General features: G+C 62.2%; 1 protein-coding gene across 2 annotated transcripts in view; it reads right to left on the bottom strand.

Annotated features, from left to right (window-relative positions):
* Positions 1-625: 625 nt before the first annotated feature.
* Positions 626-16777, bottom strand: part of RPTOR (regulatory associated protein of MTOR complex 1) — a 329175-nt gene continuing 313023 nt past the window's right edge. For both annotated transcript variants that reach the window (XM_039226302.1, XM_039226303.1), the window contains exons 29-34: positions 7235-7341; positions 5861-5988; positions 4485-4571; positions 3597-3713; positions 3151-3280; positions 626-2464 (exon numbers count right to left, since the gene is read on the bottom strand). In XM_039226302.1, coding sequence (XP_039082233.1) covers positions 2396-2464; positions 3151-3280; positions 3597-3713; positions 4485-4571; positions 5861-5988; positions 7235-7341 — 638 coding nt within the window. In that variant the 3' untranslated portion in view covers positions 626-2395. The remainder of the gene's footprint in view (positions 2465-3150; positions 3281-3596; positions 3714-4484; positions 4572-5860; positions 5989-7234; positions 7342-16777) is intronic.

Raw genomic sequence — 16777 nt, 5'->3', positions numbered from 1 at the left:
CCTCGCCCAGTTGGTGGAGTGAAGAAGGTCTTCATGAGGGCCTTGGGGTCAGGATGCCTGAGTTGAGTCCTCAGTTCATGCCACCACCCAATGGGCGTGGCTTTGGGCCCTCACTTGCTGTCCCAGGGGGTGACAAGGGCCTGTCCTCAATTGGTGTTCAGGAGGCCACACCTGTGAGGTGTGAGGTAGACTGAGTGTGGGGGGGCCCTCGCTCCTGTGGCCCTGCTGAGTCGTCTTCAGGGACACCTGCCCCTAAGCCCCCACATGGGAGCCAACCCCAGGCCGCGGGGGGGGGGCATGCCATCGTGGGGTGAGGGGGCCCAGGCCTGGGAAGGAGACACTGTGTCTGTCTCCGGCTGCAGGGCAGCGAGTTGTGTCATTTAACCACGGGGGCAGGAAGGGGCAGCAGGGGCCCCTGTGGCCTGGGCTCGTCCCCTCCGAGCAGCATGGCTCTTCCTGCGCAGGCGGGAGCCCACTGGCGGGGGGTGTTCTGAGAGGGACTGTGGGCGGGGCCGAACCCCGGGGAAGGGGAGGCCCCGCCCCCCCGACAGCCGGCCCCCCCCCCCGACCTCACCCCCAGACAGTCCACCCCAATCCCACAGGCCCCACAAGCCACAAGCCTGCAGCCAGTCACCTCTGTACTTGTTTATTGTCATGAACAGTTGTCGTTTGCTCTCACTTTCACTCCGCAATTCTCATTTGGTAAAATAAATAGAGATAAACGAACTTTCAGGGCGTGCTCTGTGGAGCCCCGGTTAACTCCATGATTGGATTTTCGCTTCAGACCCGGGATGGCCCAGCGGCCACGGTGCAGGCGGTTCTGAATGTGCACAGGCGGCCCAGCCCGGTGGCGTGCAGTCCCCTGCACCACATCCGCCTGGCGGGTCAGCTGCCGGGCGCGGGCCCCCAACCCCGGAAATCCCCAGACCCCGTCCCGGAGCCGACTCCCGGGGTGCACGGGCATCCCGCAGCCGCAGAGCCTGGGCTGCCCCGACCCCGAGAGGGGCCCCTGGGGAGGGCACCTAAACTTCGTCACCGCTGGGACGCACATTCCCACTATTAGGGCCTCTTATTGGCAGAATTAGTTAAGCCAGCTCACTCCTCTATCTGGTAATCTTGATTCCCAAGGAAAATGGAAAAAATGCTTTTCAGAATATCATCATTGTGGTTTTGTTTTACAAGCGCTGTTTGTAATCGCTTAGCACGTTCTCTCTCTGTTGTCCTTCCTGGGGCTCAACCGTCCCAGTGGCTCTGAGGTCGTGCCCGGACACATGTGGGCGCAGCGCACACCTGTGTGGGGACATGCGCAGACGTCCCGCCACGTGCTAACGCAATCACCAAGAAACTTCTGTGTTACTCGCTGCAAGACATGAACTGCGGTCACACCAGCAAGTGGCGGCAAAGATGGGCCACTGTTCACCCCCAGGCACCCCCGGGGCTCCAGGTGCCCCCGCACACATGCACGCTGTGATGCCCCAGGCGACGAGGCCGCGGGGCCACGCAGGTGCACACTCCTGTGTTGGCTCCAGTGTGGAGGCCACGGGCCCTGCACATGCATGTACCCCATATGGGGAGGCCACAGGCCTGTGTGGCTGGGGAACAGCAGCACTTGAGAGAGGCAGGCCCTGTGGCCTTAAAGGGTGGGGGCCGAATCACCAAGGACCGGCCGCACACGTCGAAAGTCACAAGCTCCTCCTGCCAGCGGGTCTGTGGGGGGAGGGGCTTGTGCAGGGGAGGTGGGCTGTGGGGAGGGGGGGCTTGTGCAGGGGAGGTGGGCTGTGGGGGGAGGGGCAGCGCCAGTCCTCCGACAGTTTGGCCCCAAAGGGCCCCAGTGGGCCAGGACTGGCGGCTGGCGGGGGGCTTGGGGAGTCTCCTGTGCGTGTGGGCTCTGCCTCTTGAATCCCCGCCTCTCCCAGCCCGCTTGGAACCCCCCAGGGGTGCGTGTGCAGGAAAGGGCGGCTGGCGTGCAGCCAGGGGAACGCGGCCCAGGCTGGCTCACGGCCTGGCAGCCACCCGGAGAGCTGTGTGAGCCCCGGCGCTGCCCTGTCCGCCAGGGTGGCTGAGCCCTGGGGAACCGGCTTCGGTCTCGGAGCTTTTGTGGAGCCAACGCTCGGGTCCTTCGCAAAGTAGCACGAATGTGTTTCCCCCGTTAAGAACCTCAGAAGCACAACAGGACGGGAAGGGTGCTGGGACGTGTGCGGCTGTCCCTGGGCTGTCACACGGCAGGACTCTACCAGAGCCCCCTTCCCTGGGCTCCTGGGCGTGACAGCGACCACAGACGCACAGACAGACAGCGAGGGGCCTCCTGGCGCCCTCGGCAGCAGGTCAGGACCAGTGTTGAGGGTGGCGCGGCGGATCCACTATGTACAGGGAGGCCTGGCGGGGAGGGCGCCCGCTATCTGGCGCGCTTCTCCACCGAGTACACGGAGATGTAGTAGTCGTTGCTGCCCACGGCCAGGTGAGGCTGCGGAGGAGAGCAGGGCGGGTGAGCGGGTGGGTGCCACAGGGTGTCTTCGCCCCCCCACCCCCTGTGGCTCTCAGCACAGGCTGGCACCCGGCAGCTGGGACGCTGGGGCTCCCCACGGCTCCCCGCAGGGGCGGTTCCGGGGACCAGAGCCCTGCGCCTCACGGGGGCGGCCGGCAGAGCCTGCAGACTCGGGGAGTGACCCTAAGGGATGGGCATGTGTCCCAGGTCTGGGCCGCTCCTCCCTGGGTGCCCCAGCACCCCCCCCCTCACCCTCAGCAAGGTTCCCCAGGGCTCATGTCCGTGCAGGGGCCAAAGGTGTTGGAAAGGGCAGGGCTGTCTCGTGTGTCCAGCCCACGGTTCCTGGCTCGAGGGGCGGGTCTGGTGCTGTTTCTGGAGGTAGGTGGGGGGCCATGACCCCTTGAATCTCTAGGACCCAACAGGTCTGGTTTCGTGCCGTTCTCAGACACGGGGAGGGGCCTGGGGTGCCCTGATGGCTGACCGTGGGGCAGGGTGGAGCTGGGTCGTGGCGCTACTTGCCTGTCCTGAGTCCCCCGTCCCTCCCGCGTAGCCCTCAGTCCCCATGCCTCCCTGCGTCCTGCAGGACCCTCCGTGTTGCCCTGTGTCCCTGCGTCCCCCTGGCCCCTCCCCCCCAGCGCCCCCGGCCCTGGTGTGCAAATACAGACCCAGTGCGGGTGGAAGGCCAGGCAGCTGATGGCCCCGACGCGCTGGCCCATGAACCCGTCGTAGTACTTGATGTTGTTGATGAGCTCCCCGTTCCCGCTGTAGATGGCTGTGAACTGGTTCATGGAGCCGCTGCGCACGAGAAGGTCTGGCATCAGCCTCCCCTCTGGGGTGGTGGCCCAGAGGGGAGGCATGGGGGGGGGGGCGGCACGTCCACAGGGAGAGGTGGCCCTCTTTCTTCTCACATGGGCCCATCCCAGACACGGGGCTGACCTGCCCGTTGTCGCCCAGGCACGAGGGGCCCCACAATTACGTGGCCCAGTGTGCTCTCCTTCCCAGGCGAGAGGGGCATAGCGCCCACCGTTTACAGGGAGGCCTGAGGCTGCTTTGGGTGCTCTGAGGCGGTCTGGGCAGGAAAGGCCATTTTCTCTTAGGTGTGGGCACTTACCAGGCGATCAGGTTTGCCTGGGGGTGGATGTCCAGGGCTGTGAGCCCCTTCACGATCTGAAGGACGTTCACCGACTCCGGCATCCGAGGATCGAAGAAGCGCACGTCCCCGTTGACACTGTTGGGACAGGGTCACTGCTGGTGAGGCCGTGGCGGCCCAGGCCCCCGAGGCGGAGCACACGCTCCCCCCACCCCCGCCCCAGCCACCAGCACTGGCGCTAAGCCCCCATGACTCCTCTCCGGAGGGCCCTGCGTCTAAGGCAGCAGCAGCAGCAGTGAAGACACAGGGGGGAGGTGAGTTATTGGCTTCATTTCCAGTCCTGGAGATTGGATTTTGTGCAGTCAGGGATGCGGTCACAGGAGGGGAGGGGCGGAGGCCGGGAGGCTGCACGTCAGCCCTGGGGGCCACCTTTCCTGCCCGTGGTCTCTGGTGGGTGTTGTTCTAAGAGCTATGTTCTGTTTTTATATTACAAACAAGGAAAACAGCATCTCTTCGAAGGAACGGTGTCTCTGTGACAGTAAATTACATTTCGCTGTCCCTTTAACGGGCAAATAAATATTCGCTGCTCTCAGTACGGGATTTACCAGGCAGCAGAAACAGATTTATGGGCAGACGACGACTCCGCACGGGGGTCCCACAGCCAAGGCCCGGCAGCTGCCCACCCCCCTCCCTCACACACCCCGCAAGCCCCCCAGCTGCCTGTGGGGGGACCCGTGTGTCCCTGCCTCCCGCAGCCCCTGCCCTTTCTGGCCAGCCCCACGGTGGAGGTTAATTACTGCCCTGAAATGCCATCCTTTCCCGGCTGTTTAAATACCAGAGACATATTTTAAATGGAGAAGAAAATAATGTTTTTACAGCAGAGTCTCATGGACATTCAGTGCTCGTTACCTCACGCTCATGATGTGGCCCTCGGGCTGCTTCTGGAGGTAGGCCTTCACCACCCAGGCCGTGTGCTCCCGGTAAGTCATGACGCGGCTGGGGGGAGGAGGGAGGGGTCAGCATCTGGAGGGCCGCCTAGGCCGCGGAGGGGCCGCGCAGGGGTGCGGGGCAGCAGCGGAGCTCAGAAGCCAAGGGTGCGACTGCATGTCGAGCCGAGAGAACCCAGGTGTTTATCACAGCTGTCGGGGGCTGCGGTGTGGCGGGTCAGTCACCCGCACCCGCACCCGCCATTCCCCGGGATGTCGGGACGCGGTCAGGCCCCCAGGGAGCACGGCACGGCTGCCCTGGAGCCCCCCGGACAGGGCTCCACCCTGAGCACCGCCACCCGAGACTCGGGGGGTCAGGAGTGAGGACCCCGGCTAAGAAGCTGTTGAAGCGCCGCACTGGTGGGGAGGCTGCAGAGCGCTCACAGTGGGCCCCAGGTCCCAGGCACGCGGGTGTCCCGGGTCACCACCCTCCGCCAGGTCCCAGGCACGCGGGTGTCCCGGGTCACCACCCTCCGCCAGGGCCCCTCCACGGCACTTTAGTGCCTGCCCCGTAGCTGTTTCACACGATGGCCTGATGGAGGCGTAACTCACGTGCCATAAACTCACCCTTCAGAAGCACACTTAGCGGGTTTGGTGCGGTCACTTCTGCCAGCCCAGAAGCCCTGCCACCACCCCCGCGATAGCTGCTGTCTGCTGGGGGGGGGGGGTGGGGGCGGGAGGCAGGTCTCTGTGGGACCCTCTGCAGAGGTGTGCTGGGAGACCCCACCTGACGTGGCCCTGCGTGGCCCGGCACCAGCCTCTGCAGCAAGCGGCCCCCCAGTGGCTGGTCCCGCGGGGCTCCTCCAGCCCCAGCGGTCGTGCCAGCCCACCTGCCAGCACTGTGTCACCCCTGGAGGCCGGCTCTGGCATTCTGGGACAGGGTGGGGTTAGTAAGCACATCATGCCGGGGCCCCAGGAGACTGTGGTCATTTGCCAGCCGTGGGGCTCCTGCGAGTGACCGTCACCTGTACCTCAGCTCCTCACCTGTCCACAGGTGGCCTCGGCTGGGACTGAGTGGCGGTCCCCGGGGCAGCCACGACCACGCAGGTGGCTCAGCGCCGCACGGGGCCCTTGCGGGGCGCTCCCTGATGGTGTCCCTGGCCGTGCATCCCACGCAGGGGGACACCGAGCTCGTGGGAGGCAGGGCCTTCCGCCCCCCCCCCCCCATGGTTTCCTGCTCCACGTGCTGTGGGAATGTGGCCCCCGTGGGGTTTGGGGGGGGCTCATTCTAGGCCCAGAAACCTGGCGGCAACATGCCCACCTCATCTGGGGGTGCTGGCGGTAGGGGGCCCGGATTACCATTCACTGAGCGCCATCCTCCGGTCATACACACGGATGGAGCCGTCGCCGAGGCCAGCCACGATGAGGGAGCGGTGGGAATCGCAGGACAGGCTTGTGACGCAGCTGTCAGCGCCCGTGGGGATGTCCTGGGGCCAAACATGGGCCTGCGGTGAGCCCGCCTGCGGCAGCCCGGCGTGCCTCCCCTCTTCCCCCCCAGAAGGGACCCCTGCCTCCTTCTCCAGCGAGGAAGCCAGCAAAGGCCCAGGGAGCCCGAGGGACCGGCAGGGGACCCGGGCTGAGTCCGGCCCGCACCCGCCCGAGACCGGTCCCCAGCTGCTCTGAGAACGGCTCTTGGGGCCAAACTTTCGAGTGTCTCCCTCTTTCCTAAAAGGGAAGACAAGCACGTTTTGGTAGCGAGGGGTCCTCCGAATTAGTTCGGGCAAGTTTCTGGGGAGTTCTGCCTCCATAAACCGCCTCCTCGCCTCCCCTCCCGGCAGCTGTAAATGTTAGAAAAGGGCAGGAGGTGATGAACGCTCAGCAGGAAAGAGCAGGAGATGAAGGGGCCGCAAGAGGGACGGTGCTCTCGGTGTCGCGGGTTCGCCGCCAGCGGGCCCACGGGAAGGAGACCCAACACGTGCGGGAAGTGGAATGTGATCCGCTCACAAGGCAACAAGACACCTGACAAGACCGACCCAGGCCGCTGAGTGGGGGGCGTGTTCTGGGGGCGCAGAGTCCCAAGTAAGGGCTGTGAGCATCGGGGGCTGGGGGGGGTCCACGCTGCAACATGAGGGCCGCAGGAGCCCCGGAGAGTGAGGGTGACCGAAGCCAGCTGTGCCGTTGCAGGGCCTGGGCCCTGGGCAGAGGGAGGTCACCTCCGCCGGGTGGCCCCCTGGCAGGGACCAATGACATGGTGGGGCGTCACAGCAGCTCCCTGTCCCCCCCTCCCTCTGAGGAGGCCAGAGCTGCTGGGCCTCAAGCCACAGCCGGCATGGCGGCCCAAGGGATCCGCGGCCCCCAGTGACCCCTCTGCCAGCACGTCTCCGTCAAAACCAATTCGCTACTCGCTGTTGATTACAGCTGGAAATGAAAGATGCTTTAAGAAGCACGCAGTCAATCCAGCATTCCGATTTAAAATGCTTTTCCCCTGCTACTTTCTGATATTTCCTAATTTGCACAGATAACATGATATTTGGAAATAATTAGGATCAGCATAGGCTTAATCGCGCTGCCAGGCAGGGTCACAGGGTCACAACGGACGTGCATCTAGTGGTAATTAGCTTCCCAAGGCTTGGAGACGGGCTGCACGCCCTCCCCGGCAGGATCCCTTCTCGGTGAGGAGGGTCTGTCTGGTGGGGGGAGCAGAGCTGGGAGGCCGGCGGGTGCTGTGCTTACCTGCACTTTCATCTCGCGGTCCGTGTCCCAGATTCGGACGATCCGCACGTCCCCGGAGCTCATGAGGAGGCCAGTCTCCTGTTCCCAGTCGACCACCATCCCGGCTCCTGGAGAGAGACAGAATGTTCTGGCGTGACTGCGGGAGCCTGTCCCAGCCGGGTCCCCGACCCCACGCGAGCTCCAGGCCCCAAGTCTGGGTCAGGGCAGTGGTCCAGAGCCCGCTCCAGACCCCCGCTGTGCCCACATCTGCCCGAGGGCCAGCACTGTCCGAGGACAGTTTGTCCGCGACGCCCTGAGGCTTCAGAGTGGGCGCGGACACGCTTCTGTTGGCTGCATCAAAGCTCAAGGACGCGGTTTCTTCCGGCCAAGCAGACGGGGCGGCGTGTGAGGCCCACGCTGGGACTGCAGCATTCCTAAAGGTGGCACCGAAACTTCACGGGAGGGATGCCACTTAAAACAAGGTTATGACATTGCAAGCGTACGGAAGAGAATGTGCCAGACACCCGGGGCCTACCCACCAGACCTAACAGTTGTGAGGCCTCGCCCACCCACTCAGACGCCGAGCCGCCCCGGGGGGAGGGCGTCTTCCCAAGCCCCCGGCGTGACCCCCACCCAGGTGCACCTGTCTGCAAACTAGGACAGTTCCGTTAACGCCACCGACTTCACACGGGCGGTTTTCTGGCCACTGCGCTTCCCTTTCACGTTCTGTGTGGAGGACTCAGCCCATCCGTGGACGGGGTCTGGTTAACTCATTTAACTGTGGATCTAGCTGTTCCCTGAGATGCTGGAGACCAGGAGCGAGCGACGAGGTCTTCTGCAGCCCTGTGTGTGCTCGGGAGGGAGGCAGCCAGGAAGGGGTGCGGCTCCTGTCCTGCGCTTCACCGCCCCAGCCAAGGCCACGTCTGCGGTCTCTGCCCACGGTCGCTGGTTTGTGGTATTTCTCCTCAACGGGCCACGTGTGCCATGACGTTGCATATCGTGACGCCGGTATCTTTTCTTGTCCCGTCACTTACAAGGTAACTTTGTGTTCTTTTGGTCACACGGGAGTCTGACATCACATTTGTCAAACTCCCTTCTGCTGCGCTGTGGCCCCTTCCCCTTCCTCCCTGGACCCTTAGGCTGGGCGACCCAATCTGAGTTCCTTTCCACTGCGCCTGTCCGTTTACGGGGTGGACCTCCCGCCAGCCTGGATGCCCATTTCCAACCCTGACCCGGCTGTGTGCGCACAGGGCTCCCTGCCAGATGCCCCCTGCAGTGCTGGGAGAGGCTGGGCCCAGACCTCGGACAGACTTACAGCCACCAACAACGTGGCTCAGCTGTGGAATCTACTAAGTGCCAAGGGTTTGTGAAGGAATCTGCGGGGAGAGATGGAATTAGTGGGCATGGCGTCTCCTTCGGGGGGTGAGAATGTTCTGGAACTAGAAGGATGGCGGTTGCATATTATGACTGTGCTAAATGCCACCGAATTGGACACTTTAAAATGGTTAATTTTATGTTATGTGAATTCTACCTAAATCATTTTAAAAAAGGAAAGAAAAAAAAAAAGACAAGCGGGATGCCCTTACCCGGCTCAAGCTTTTGCTCTCCTTGACCAGATAGATGGCTACCTGTCTGCTCGTGGAGGCAGGGCCCCTGGGCCCATCCCCACTGGCTCCTCTGTGCCAGCACATGACGCCACAGGCCAGTGGAGGGGAAAGGCGGACCAGTCGGGACACTGCTCATGATGGGGGTCCCTGCGCAGGAAGCTCTCTGACCCAGAAGGGCCCCCATCCTGAGGGGAAGGAGTCAGAAGCCCCACTGTTTCACATCCCATTTTTCTTGTACGTTTTGATGTATTTGGTACTGCTGAGGACGGAGAGCGTGACTTCTGTCTCTGGCCCTTCAGCCACTAATGTCAGCCCCGTGCCCCTTGGAGCATAACCTCCTGGAGTAAAAGTCCAAACCACCTGCTGGGGGGGGGTCCACGTGCATCACCCAAACTTCCTCTCGGTGGGGGGGGTCCACACGCATCACCCTCCTTCCTGGGGGGGGTGGTCCATGTGCATCATCACTCAAACTCAACTGGAACCTCAGGAGCCAGTTCAGAGGCCCAGAGAGGGGCTGTGGGCCAGCACCCACTGGGACTCCCAGGCGGCCTGGTTATTTAGCTGGGCCACATGGTGAGCGGGCCACATGGTGGCTGACTGACATGGCCTGCCTCACCAGCGTCCCAGGAGCCATTCCTGCCAGGGGCCAGGCTAGGGAGGGAATCGGACCCTGTCCATCTGTGAGCCTTCTCTCTGGAGTCCCTCACGTAATGGGGACCAGACGCCGTCATCCAGGGAAACGCCAGCGTCATATAATGAAGGACAGATGGCCTTGTATGACGGGGAAGGGACGGCTGGGCAGCAGACAACTTTGCACGGTGGGGGATGGACTTCTGTGACGGGGAAGAGACAGAACTCAAAAGGAAGCTGGTTCAAGGCCCCGAAGACCCGAGTCGAAATGCGGCGGGACAGTCAGGTGTGGTGTGAGAGAAAGGAGAGGGCGGATGGGCACAAATCGGTCACCCAGGAGGGAAGCTCTGTCTTTGTGCAACAGACAACAGCGTGTCTCCAGGCAGCAACCTCCACACATCCTGGGAACCAACGAGCCGGCAGACCCAGCAACCCCACGAGTGGACGCAGCGTTTCAGCAGGTGACGGGGCAGGAGGGCCGGCCCGGGGAGGCCACGTGATGGTTCTCCCAGCAGCGGCTCTCCTGTGTGACCCAGGCCAAGTTCACGGCTACTCCCTCCCTTCCTGTGATTCTGAGCTCACTGGCACGGGAGCCCCCAGCTGCTGCTGTCCCTGCATGTGAGGGACACAGCCAGCCGGATGGACGGCCGCCTCACACCTCAGTGATGCACTGTCAGTGCCAACGACAGGGCAGTCAGCCCGGGGACCATCCTCAGAAGGGACCACCCTCAACCCTCGGAAGGGACCACCTTCTGGAAGGCCCCGCCCTGGGGAGGACTATTCTCTGGAAGAGACCCCCTGGGCATCACATTGCAGTGACAGGCGGGTTTTCTTCTCACGACACAGAGATCATCTGCACTCCTGGCAGTGCCTACTGTTCCAGGACAAAATCCACGGACCACAGAAAGAGACACTGATTTCTCCAAGTCCCGGAGGCTGGACGTGTGAGGTCAGGGTGAGGGCAGGGTCGGGTCTGGCTGGCAGACAGCAGCCTTCTCGCACGTCCTCACGTGGTGAGGAGAAAGATGGGCTGTCTCTTCTTACAAGAGCACTGAGCCCATCATGGCCACACCGCCGTGACCTCATCAGGCCCCGATCACTCCCAAAGGCCCCGCTCTTACCCCACCATGTTGGGGATTAGGGCTTCAAGAAGTGAATTTTGGGGGCTGTGCACATTCAGTCCATACTCTTGCTCTGAGGACAAGGTCTTCCTCTGGTTTGATCGGTGGTAACACTGAGGCACATGTACGAGCCCACACAGCCCTAGAATCCGTAGAGCCCCCTCTGTTGCACGGCCAGAGGACACAGGGGTGACTTCTGCCAGCACAGGTGTGTATGAGCACCCCTCTGGGGGAGTCGGCATGGAGCCACACCTGGGGGCACCCCGCACTGGCTGGGTACAAACCTACACTCAGGCCCCTAGACATAGCCCCGGGTTTTCTGCAACGGCTCCAGCTTTAAGAAGCATTCTTCGTAAAATTTATAAAATGAGAAGTATTTGCTTTGTATAGACTCTGTAAGGGTTTTTAAAGAATAAAGAAACTCACAAGTCCAAAGCACTATGGTCAGACCACAAGCCTTGGACATCAGCCTGTAGACTGTGGCCTTTGGGGAGGGGCACCAGCTGGGTTGGTGCCCGGCCACTTCTGTGCCACCATGCTCCTGGCCTCTCCCAATGACAGAGCTTAGAGAGTCTGATCGCTAGGTTTCCCTCCTGGCAGGGGACAGCACATGCCTGTGTCACAGCCATGGAGGCTCACAGGCTCCCCAGTCTGTGGACCCGTGGGGTGGCTGCTGCTGCAGCAGAGAGCACGCTGCCTGTGTCTGCAGACAGCCTTGGCCATCCGGCTGGCGCACTGTGCCAGCCCCGCCAGGCACTGAGGGGTGGTGTAGTTAGGGAGTGTGTAGGCCAGATGGCATCTGGAGCCTGATGCCTGGGTCTCATCATGGTCTGGGGTCACATGGACAAGCGGAGAGGGGATGCGGTGGGGTGGGTGGCCCAAGGAGTCGCAGCTGCCCTGCACAGGGAGAGAGACAGGCATCGTCCTGGGTGCGGGCTGGGGCTTGAGCAAAGGGCGGGCGCAGCCTGAGTCCCGCAGCATGTCCTTCTTGGTGGACTCGAGAGTCTGACATCTTGTTCTGACTCAATCACCTCTCCGAGGACGCTTTCAGATACAGTCACCTGGTGCCGACACCATGGGCCTGGCGGCTCCGGGTGGGGCATCTGCTCGGCCACCGAGGGCTCTCAGCGTGAGGTGGGGGTGGGGGGGTGGGTCTTGCGAGCTCTGCTTCCTGTTAAACTCTAGCTTCTATGAAGCCGAGCAAGTTCCAGTCGAAACTAGCCCTGGGCCCGGGCTGCAGGCAGCCGACCAGATGCCCCCCAGACGGCCGTGGACAGCGCCACAGACGGTGGGGTTTCGCTGAGCCCCGCGCACCGATCCTCGCATGAGCAGACGCATCTGACCTCGGGTAGGATGGCCAAGTGCCTGAAAGGTGGTAAAAGTCCTGTTCTCTGACCCTGTGACCCTGAGATGCACAGCACAGAGGGACAGCCCTGGATGGGGGGGGCTCCTGCTGCCGAGAAAGCCATCGCCTCTCAACGTGAAAACCAGGCACCAGGCAGTCCTGCTCCAGAGGAGGGCCGGAGAGGGTAACAATGAGACAGCTGCACAGGATGCTTCATACGTGGGGGCCCGGGGACCCTGGCCGGCCTGCAGGGGGCGTCCCCATGGGGCCCGGGGACCCTGGCCGGCCTGCAGAGGGCACATCTTTCCACCATTCCAGCCGTGGTCCAGGACCTAAGCTCAGACTGGTTTGGAACTTTCATAGCAGCAACAAGAGGCAAGTGAGGCAGAGTAAGGACCCCCCGTGGGGTCCACCCTTTATTCAGGTCTGGTCCTGTCTGTGCTGCCAGGCTAGCCCTGCTGGACACCAGGGAAAGAGAGAGGCTTATTTGACACCTCAGTTGCTTCCTCTCTTTTAAAGGGACAGAGTGTCATCGAAACTGGCCCCTGAGATGCGGACAGCGGCCCGAACGCTTCCTGAGCAGGGCCGGGAGGGGCCCTGGACTCCAGGCGTAGCGCACCCCTGTCGCAGCCCGGGGGAGGGCACCCATCGCCGTGCCAAGGTGACAGGATGCCTCAGCCCAGGATGAGCGGCCGCGCCAGGGCTCCAGGGCCCTCAAGGCTTCTCTTAAAGACAAAGCAGGGTGTCAGAACGCACAGCCACAGCAACCTCTGTGGTAGGTTTCGTACGAAAACAAAACCCAAAAGAATAGGCGTGCGGAGCCCCAAGGGCAATGGGCCAGTCCTCCTGGCACAGGTGAGAAGCACAGCTCTGTGGCAAGGGGGTCCCTACTCTCTCCCGTGGGACGTAGATGCGGAGCCTCCCTGTGGGGTCAGGCCCCCTCTCGGGCCCCACAAACGCCTCCTGGACGGCGCCAGGTGAGGGACGCGGGTCGGGCAACAGAAAACTGGGCTCAGGAGCAAACAATTTCACCTAAACTTGCAACTCTCACCAGAAAATGGGCCCAGTCCACGTGGGAGCTGCTCTAAGGGTTGGAGAAGATGGGGGATGTGCTCCCCACTGGTCAGGCTGACAAGCCCCCCCTTTCAGAGAAGGGAGCAGGTGGCCTCCAGGCTGGTGCCCTGTCCAGCTCGCACAGCCTCACGCCCAGTGGGACTGTCACCTGGCCCTGCGTGTCTGCCTCCTGCACCGAGGAGGCTGCCCTTCCAGATTCTAGATCTGCCTGTGGTTTCTGGAGAACAGAAGCCGCCATCAGCGCCTGCTCCCGCATAACCTGAGGGTAGGCGGGCCAGGAGCTCTGGAAGCGGCGGAGGCTGCTGTGCCGGCCCCTCCTGGCCTTTCTGGGTCCTCGCCCTGCTTACTTCCTAGCTGCTCCCAGTTGATGAATATTATTAATGAACCAAAGGTCCAAGACTGATGTCAGTGTTCACACACCCCAGGCTACACAATGTGTCCTTGGTTCTCTGGGGAGGCTGAGGTACAGACATGTCCTGTGTGCTGTCCCATCCTGGGCGCTGTCCTGTCCTGTCCCGTCCTGGGCTCTGTCCCACGGTATTGACCCTGAGTGAGAACCGAGCAGCTGGAAATGACCAAACCAGGTGCCACCCTGCCTCTCACCTGCCCCCGGCCCCAACGTGGTAGGCGGTCCTCGGGCTTGTCCTCAGGCTTTCAGAGAAAGCGACCCTGTCACTTCTCTGAGAAGCTCAAGTGGACTCTTTCTCAAGAGAAGGAGCCCATCTCCTGCTCTGTTTGGTTTTTCCTTCCCAGATCGTACATGCAGAGAATGTTACCAAAACGGCTCTTCCTAAGCATTGAACTATAGTCCGTAAGATGTGAAGGGACTTCCTGTTCTTAGCGCCTCAGCCCCTAGCTGTGGAGGCTTGGCGGCCCCAGACCCACGGCCTCTTGCAAAGGGCTTCCAGGGACAGGCTGGGACGCAGGCTCCTTTCCACCTGCCTCTGAATCACAGGTCTGGAATCGTCTATGCTGCCTGGACTCGTGAGGCCCCATCTCCTCACAAGGTTCCCAAACGGTCAAATTAAGAGAGAAAAATGACTCGTTTATGGCATTATAGATTTTATGTTTGCTAACCCAGTTCTACAGTTGTGTATCCAAGGGCAGCTGCGTGTGGGTGTTTTAGTAAAACCATTAAACTTATATATGGATTTTTCAGATGGAAATGGATATGCTACAAGAAACTTTACACTACATTCCAAAAACGATTATTTTTCAAAGTTTATGTGGAAAAGCCAATTTTGATCTAGAACTTCTTCTCTGCTCTAATGAAACCACAAGGTCCTTAAATAAAGCCCACAGGACTGGAGTCCCTGCCTTTAGGGTCAGGGGGCCCAGGAGGTGACACTATGAGGTTTGGGTCTGAGGGAGATACCTCTCGATAGCTTTCCTTAAGATTTCGTCCAAGGGCCTTACGCAGCTACCTGACTCACCCCTGACCTCTGAGTGCTGGTCAGCTGGTGCTCTTCTGGGGGCTGCATGGACAGGACGGATGAGCAAAGTCACAGCCCTAGACCTCTGCTGGCCCCAAAAGCGCATGGGCTGGGGAACAAATGCCACCATATGGACCATGGGGGCCAGGCCCCCGACCCCCAGCCAGGGCGGTCAGGACAGACTGGGCCTTTCGGGCCAGACCTTTGAGGAGGCAGGGATGATGGGTCTGCAGTGAGGGGCAGTGGCCAGCCAGCGCAGGTAGCCAGAGCCAACTAATCCAAAAGGCTCAGAACATTCGAGTGGAAAGAAGCAGGAAGGGGAGGCAGGCAGGAGCGGCCAAGGCCACAGCGCGCCAGGGTCCAGAGGAAAAGGGCCGACCTCAACCCAAATGTGACCTGACAAACGTGATAACACAATCACCAGGGCTTCTGGTCCCCAGAAAAGTCTCTCTCCAGGTAGAGAATTGGAAGGAGCTGTGGCACATCCTGAAGCCGGACCAAACGTGCCAACAGAACCTCCGAGTGCCTGAGTGCCGGTAAAGGCTGCCGTGATGTCCACCGCGGCCGGGCCAGGGAGGCCCCCCAGCGCAGGGAAGGCATCGTTGGCTCCGGCAGGACGGGGACGGGCAGCGGGGAGCACAGAGGGGAGAGCCCGTCCCTGACTCTACTCCAGATCACGTGCACACGTGTGTGTGTGCACATGCATGTGCACGTGAGCCAGACGTGCTATTAAGGTGACAGTGCACTAAGCCTGCATGTGTTTCACAAGACTTTCTACCCTCGGTCACAGAGTGCGGAATCATACCTCAAACGAGCTGCCCAGACGGCGACTTGGCCGGTGGATCCCAGGGGCGGACGCTGCTGCCTGAGGGGCCTCCCTGCCAGCGGCGCCCTAGCCACCTGGTCACGCCAAGTCACCAGGGCCTGCAGGCAAATGCCCCTCCTGCACCCCACACGTCTGCTCCGTGGCGGACGGCCACGGCAGGTGGACGTGGTGGGCCGGCCACCTCCCCCTGCAGTCTGCAGGGCCAGATGGAGAGCCACACAGAGGGCAGGAACACGGCTTCGAGAGCAGGGAAGAGTGGCCTGGGCCCTGGCCTGGACGCCCCCACGGGCCGCAGCCAGAACTCTGAAGGGCACTGCCTGGTGCTGCCCCAGATGCGGAAAAGCAACAGCCACGGGAGCGAGTGGCCCTTGGAGTCCCCACTCCCTCTCTCCCGGGGGTCACAGCGCAGGCCTCTGCAGCTGGCGTGTCAGGGGCCAGGGCTGGTTCCGGGCCGGGCAGGGAGAGAGAAGGCGGGAGCCGATGGGCAGAAGCCGACCACAGGTCCGCCCAGGGGCTGGGATTCCACCAGACCTGCCCCTCGGCCACGGAGCTTAGATCCCAAGATGGAAGTTGCAATCGGGGCGGCTGTGTGGGCCGCAAGGTGTGGCCGTGTCCGGGCCCCGCGGCACCCGAGCCCACGCGGACTTGACCTGTAGAGCAGCTGGTCCTCCAGCCCCTCGGAATGAACTAGGAAAGAACCTTTTTGCTCAGGGCATGGCTGCCAGGCTATAAGGCAGAGGACGGGACCAAATGCTGCCTCAGCAGCTGAAGAGACAGAGCAGGCTCCAGGCCCCTCACCCCGTGGGCTGATGAAGACCAGGAGGTGACACCCTTGCCCGCTGCTCCTGGCTCCTCCCCAACTCTGCCCCACCTGGGGAGATCTCTGAACCCCAGGGAGAGGGGTGGAGGCCTCAGAAGGGGTAGGCTGGTAAGAAACGCATGTCTACACCAGTGGGGCCCAGTTTCAAGTCAGGCCTGTGGTGACAACTGGGGCCAGGAGCAGCTCTGGGCACTCCAGGCGACACTGGGGTCTTCTGATGGGCGGGAGACAAGTCCAGGGGTCCCAGCTGGCCTCCCGCACCTTGGACGAGGCAAGGAGAGTGGCATCACGGGTGGGACTATTCCTGGTGTCTCAAACCACACACACACATCATCTGGGGGCAGACGGAAAGGCAGGAGCTGCAGAAGGAACAAACTAAGCCGCCAGTGTGTCTGGCCCCTGAGCCGTCGTGGGCTCCTGACGTCCCCACCCTCTGTCCCTGCCATGAGCCTGACAGCCCTCCACCAGCCCCTGCCTTGTCCGCACAGGGGTCTCCGGCCCCGCGTGCAGGGGCTGGCGGGCTGCCTGGGGCCTAGGGCTGTCACCTGCTGGAAGGCAGGACGAAGGGAAGCACCACCTGCAGCACGGACTGGGCGCAGGAGTGCCTGCGTCGGGGTGGGGGTCGTGGCCCCGGTTCCACCCCACCCCGTGCGGAGCCCCCACCAGTGCCACCAGGTGGCTGGGGAGGTCTGAGGGGGGAAGACAAGC

Source organism: Hyaena hyaena, unplaced genomic scaffold, assembly GCF_003009895.1.
Source record: "Hyaena hyaena isolate Hyena2069 unplaced genomic scaffold, ASM300989v1 scaffold_21, whole genome shotgun sequence".
Taxonomy (NCBI): Eukaryota; Metazoa; Chordata; class Mammalia; order Carnivora; family Hyaenidae; genus Hyaena; species Hyaena hyaena.
This window is presented reverse-complemented; position numbering and strand designations above follow the sequence as displayed.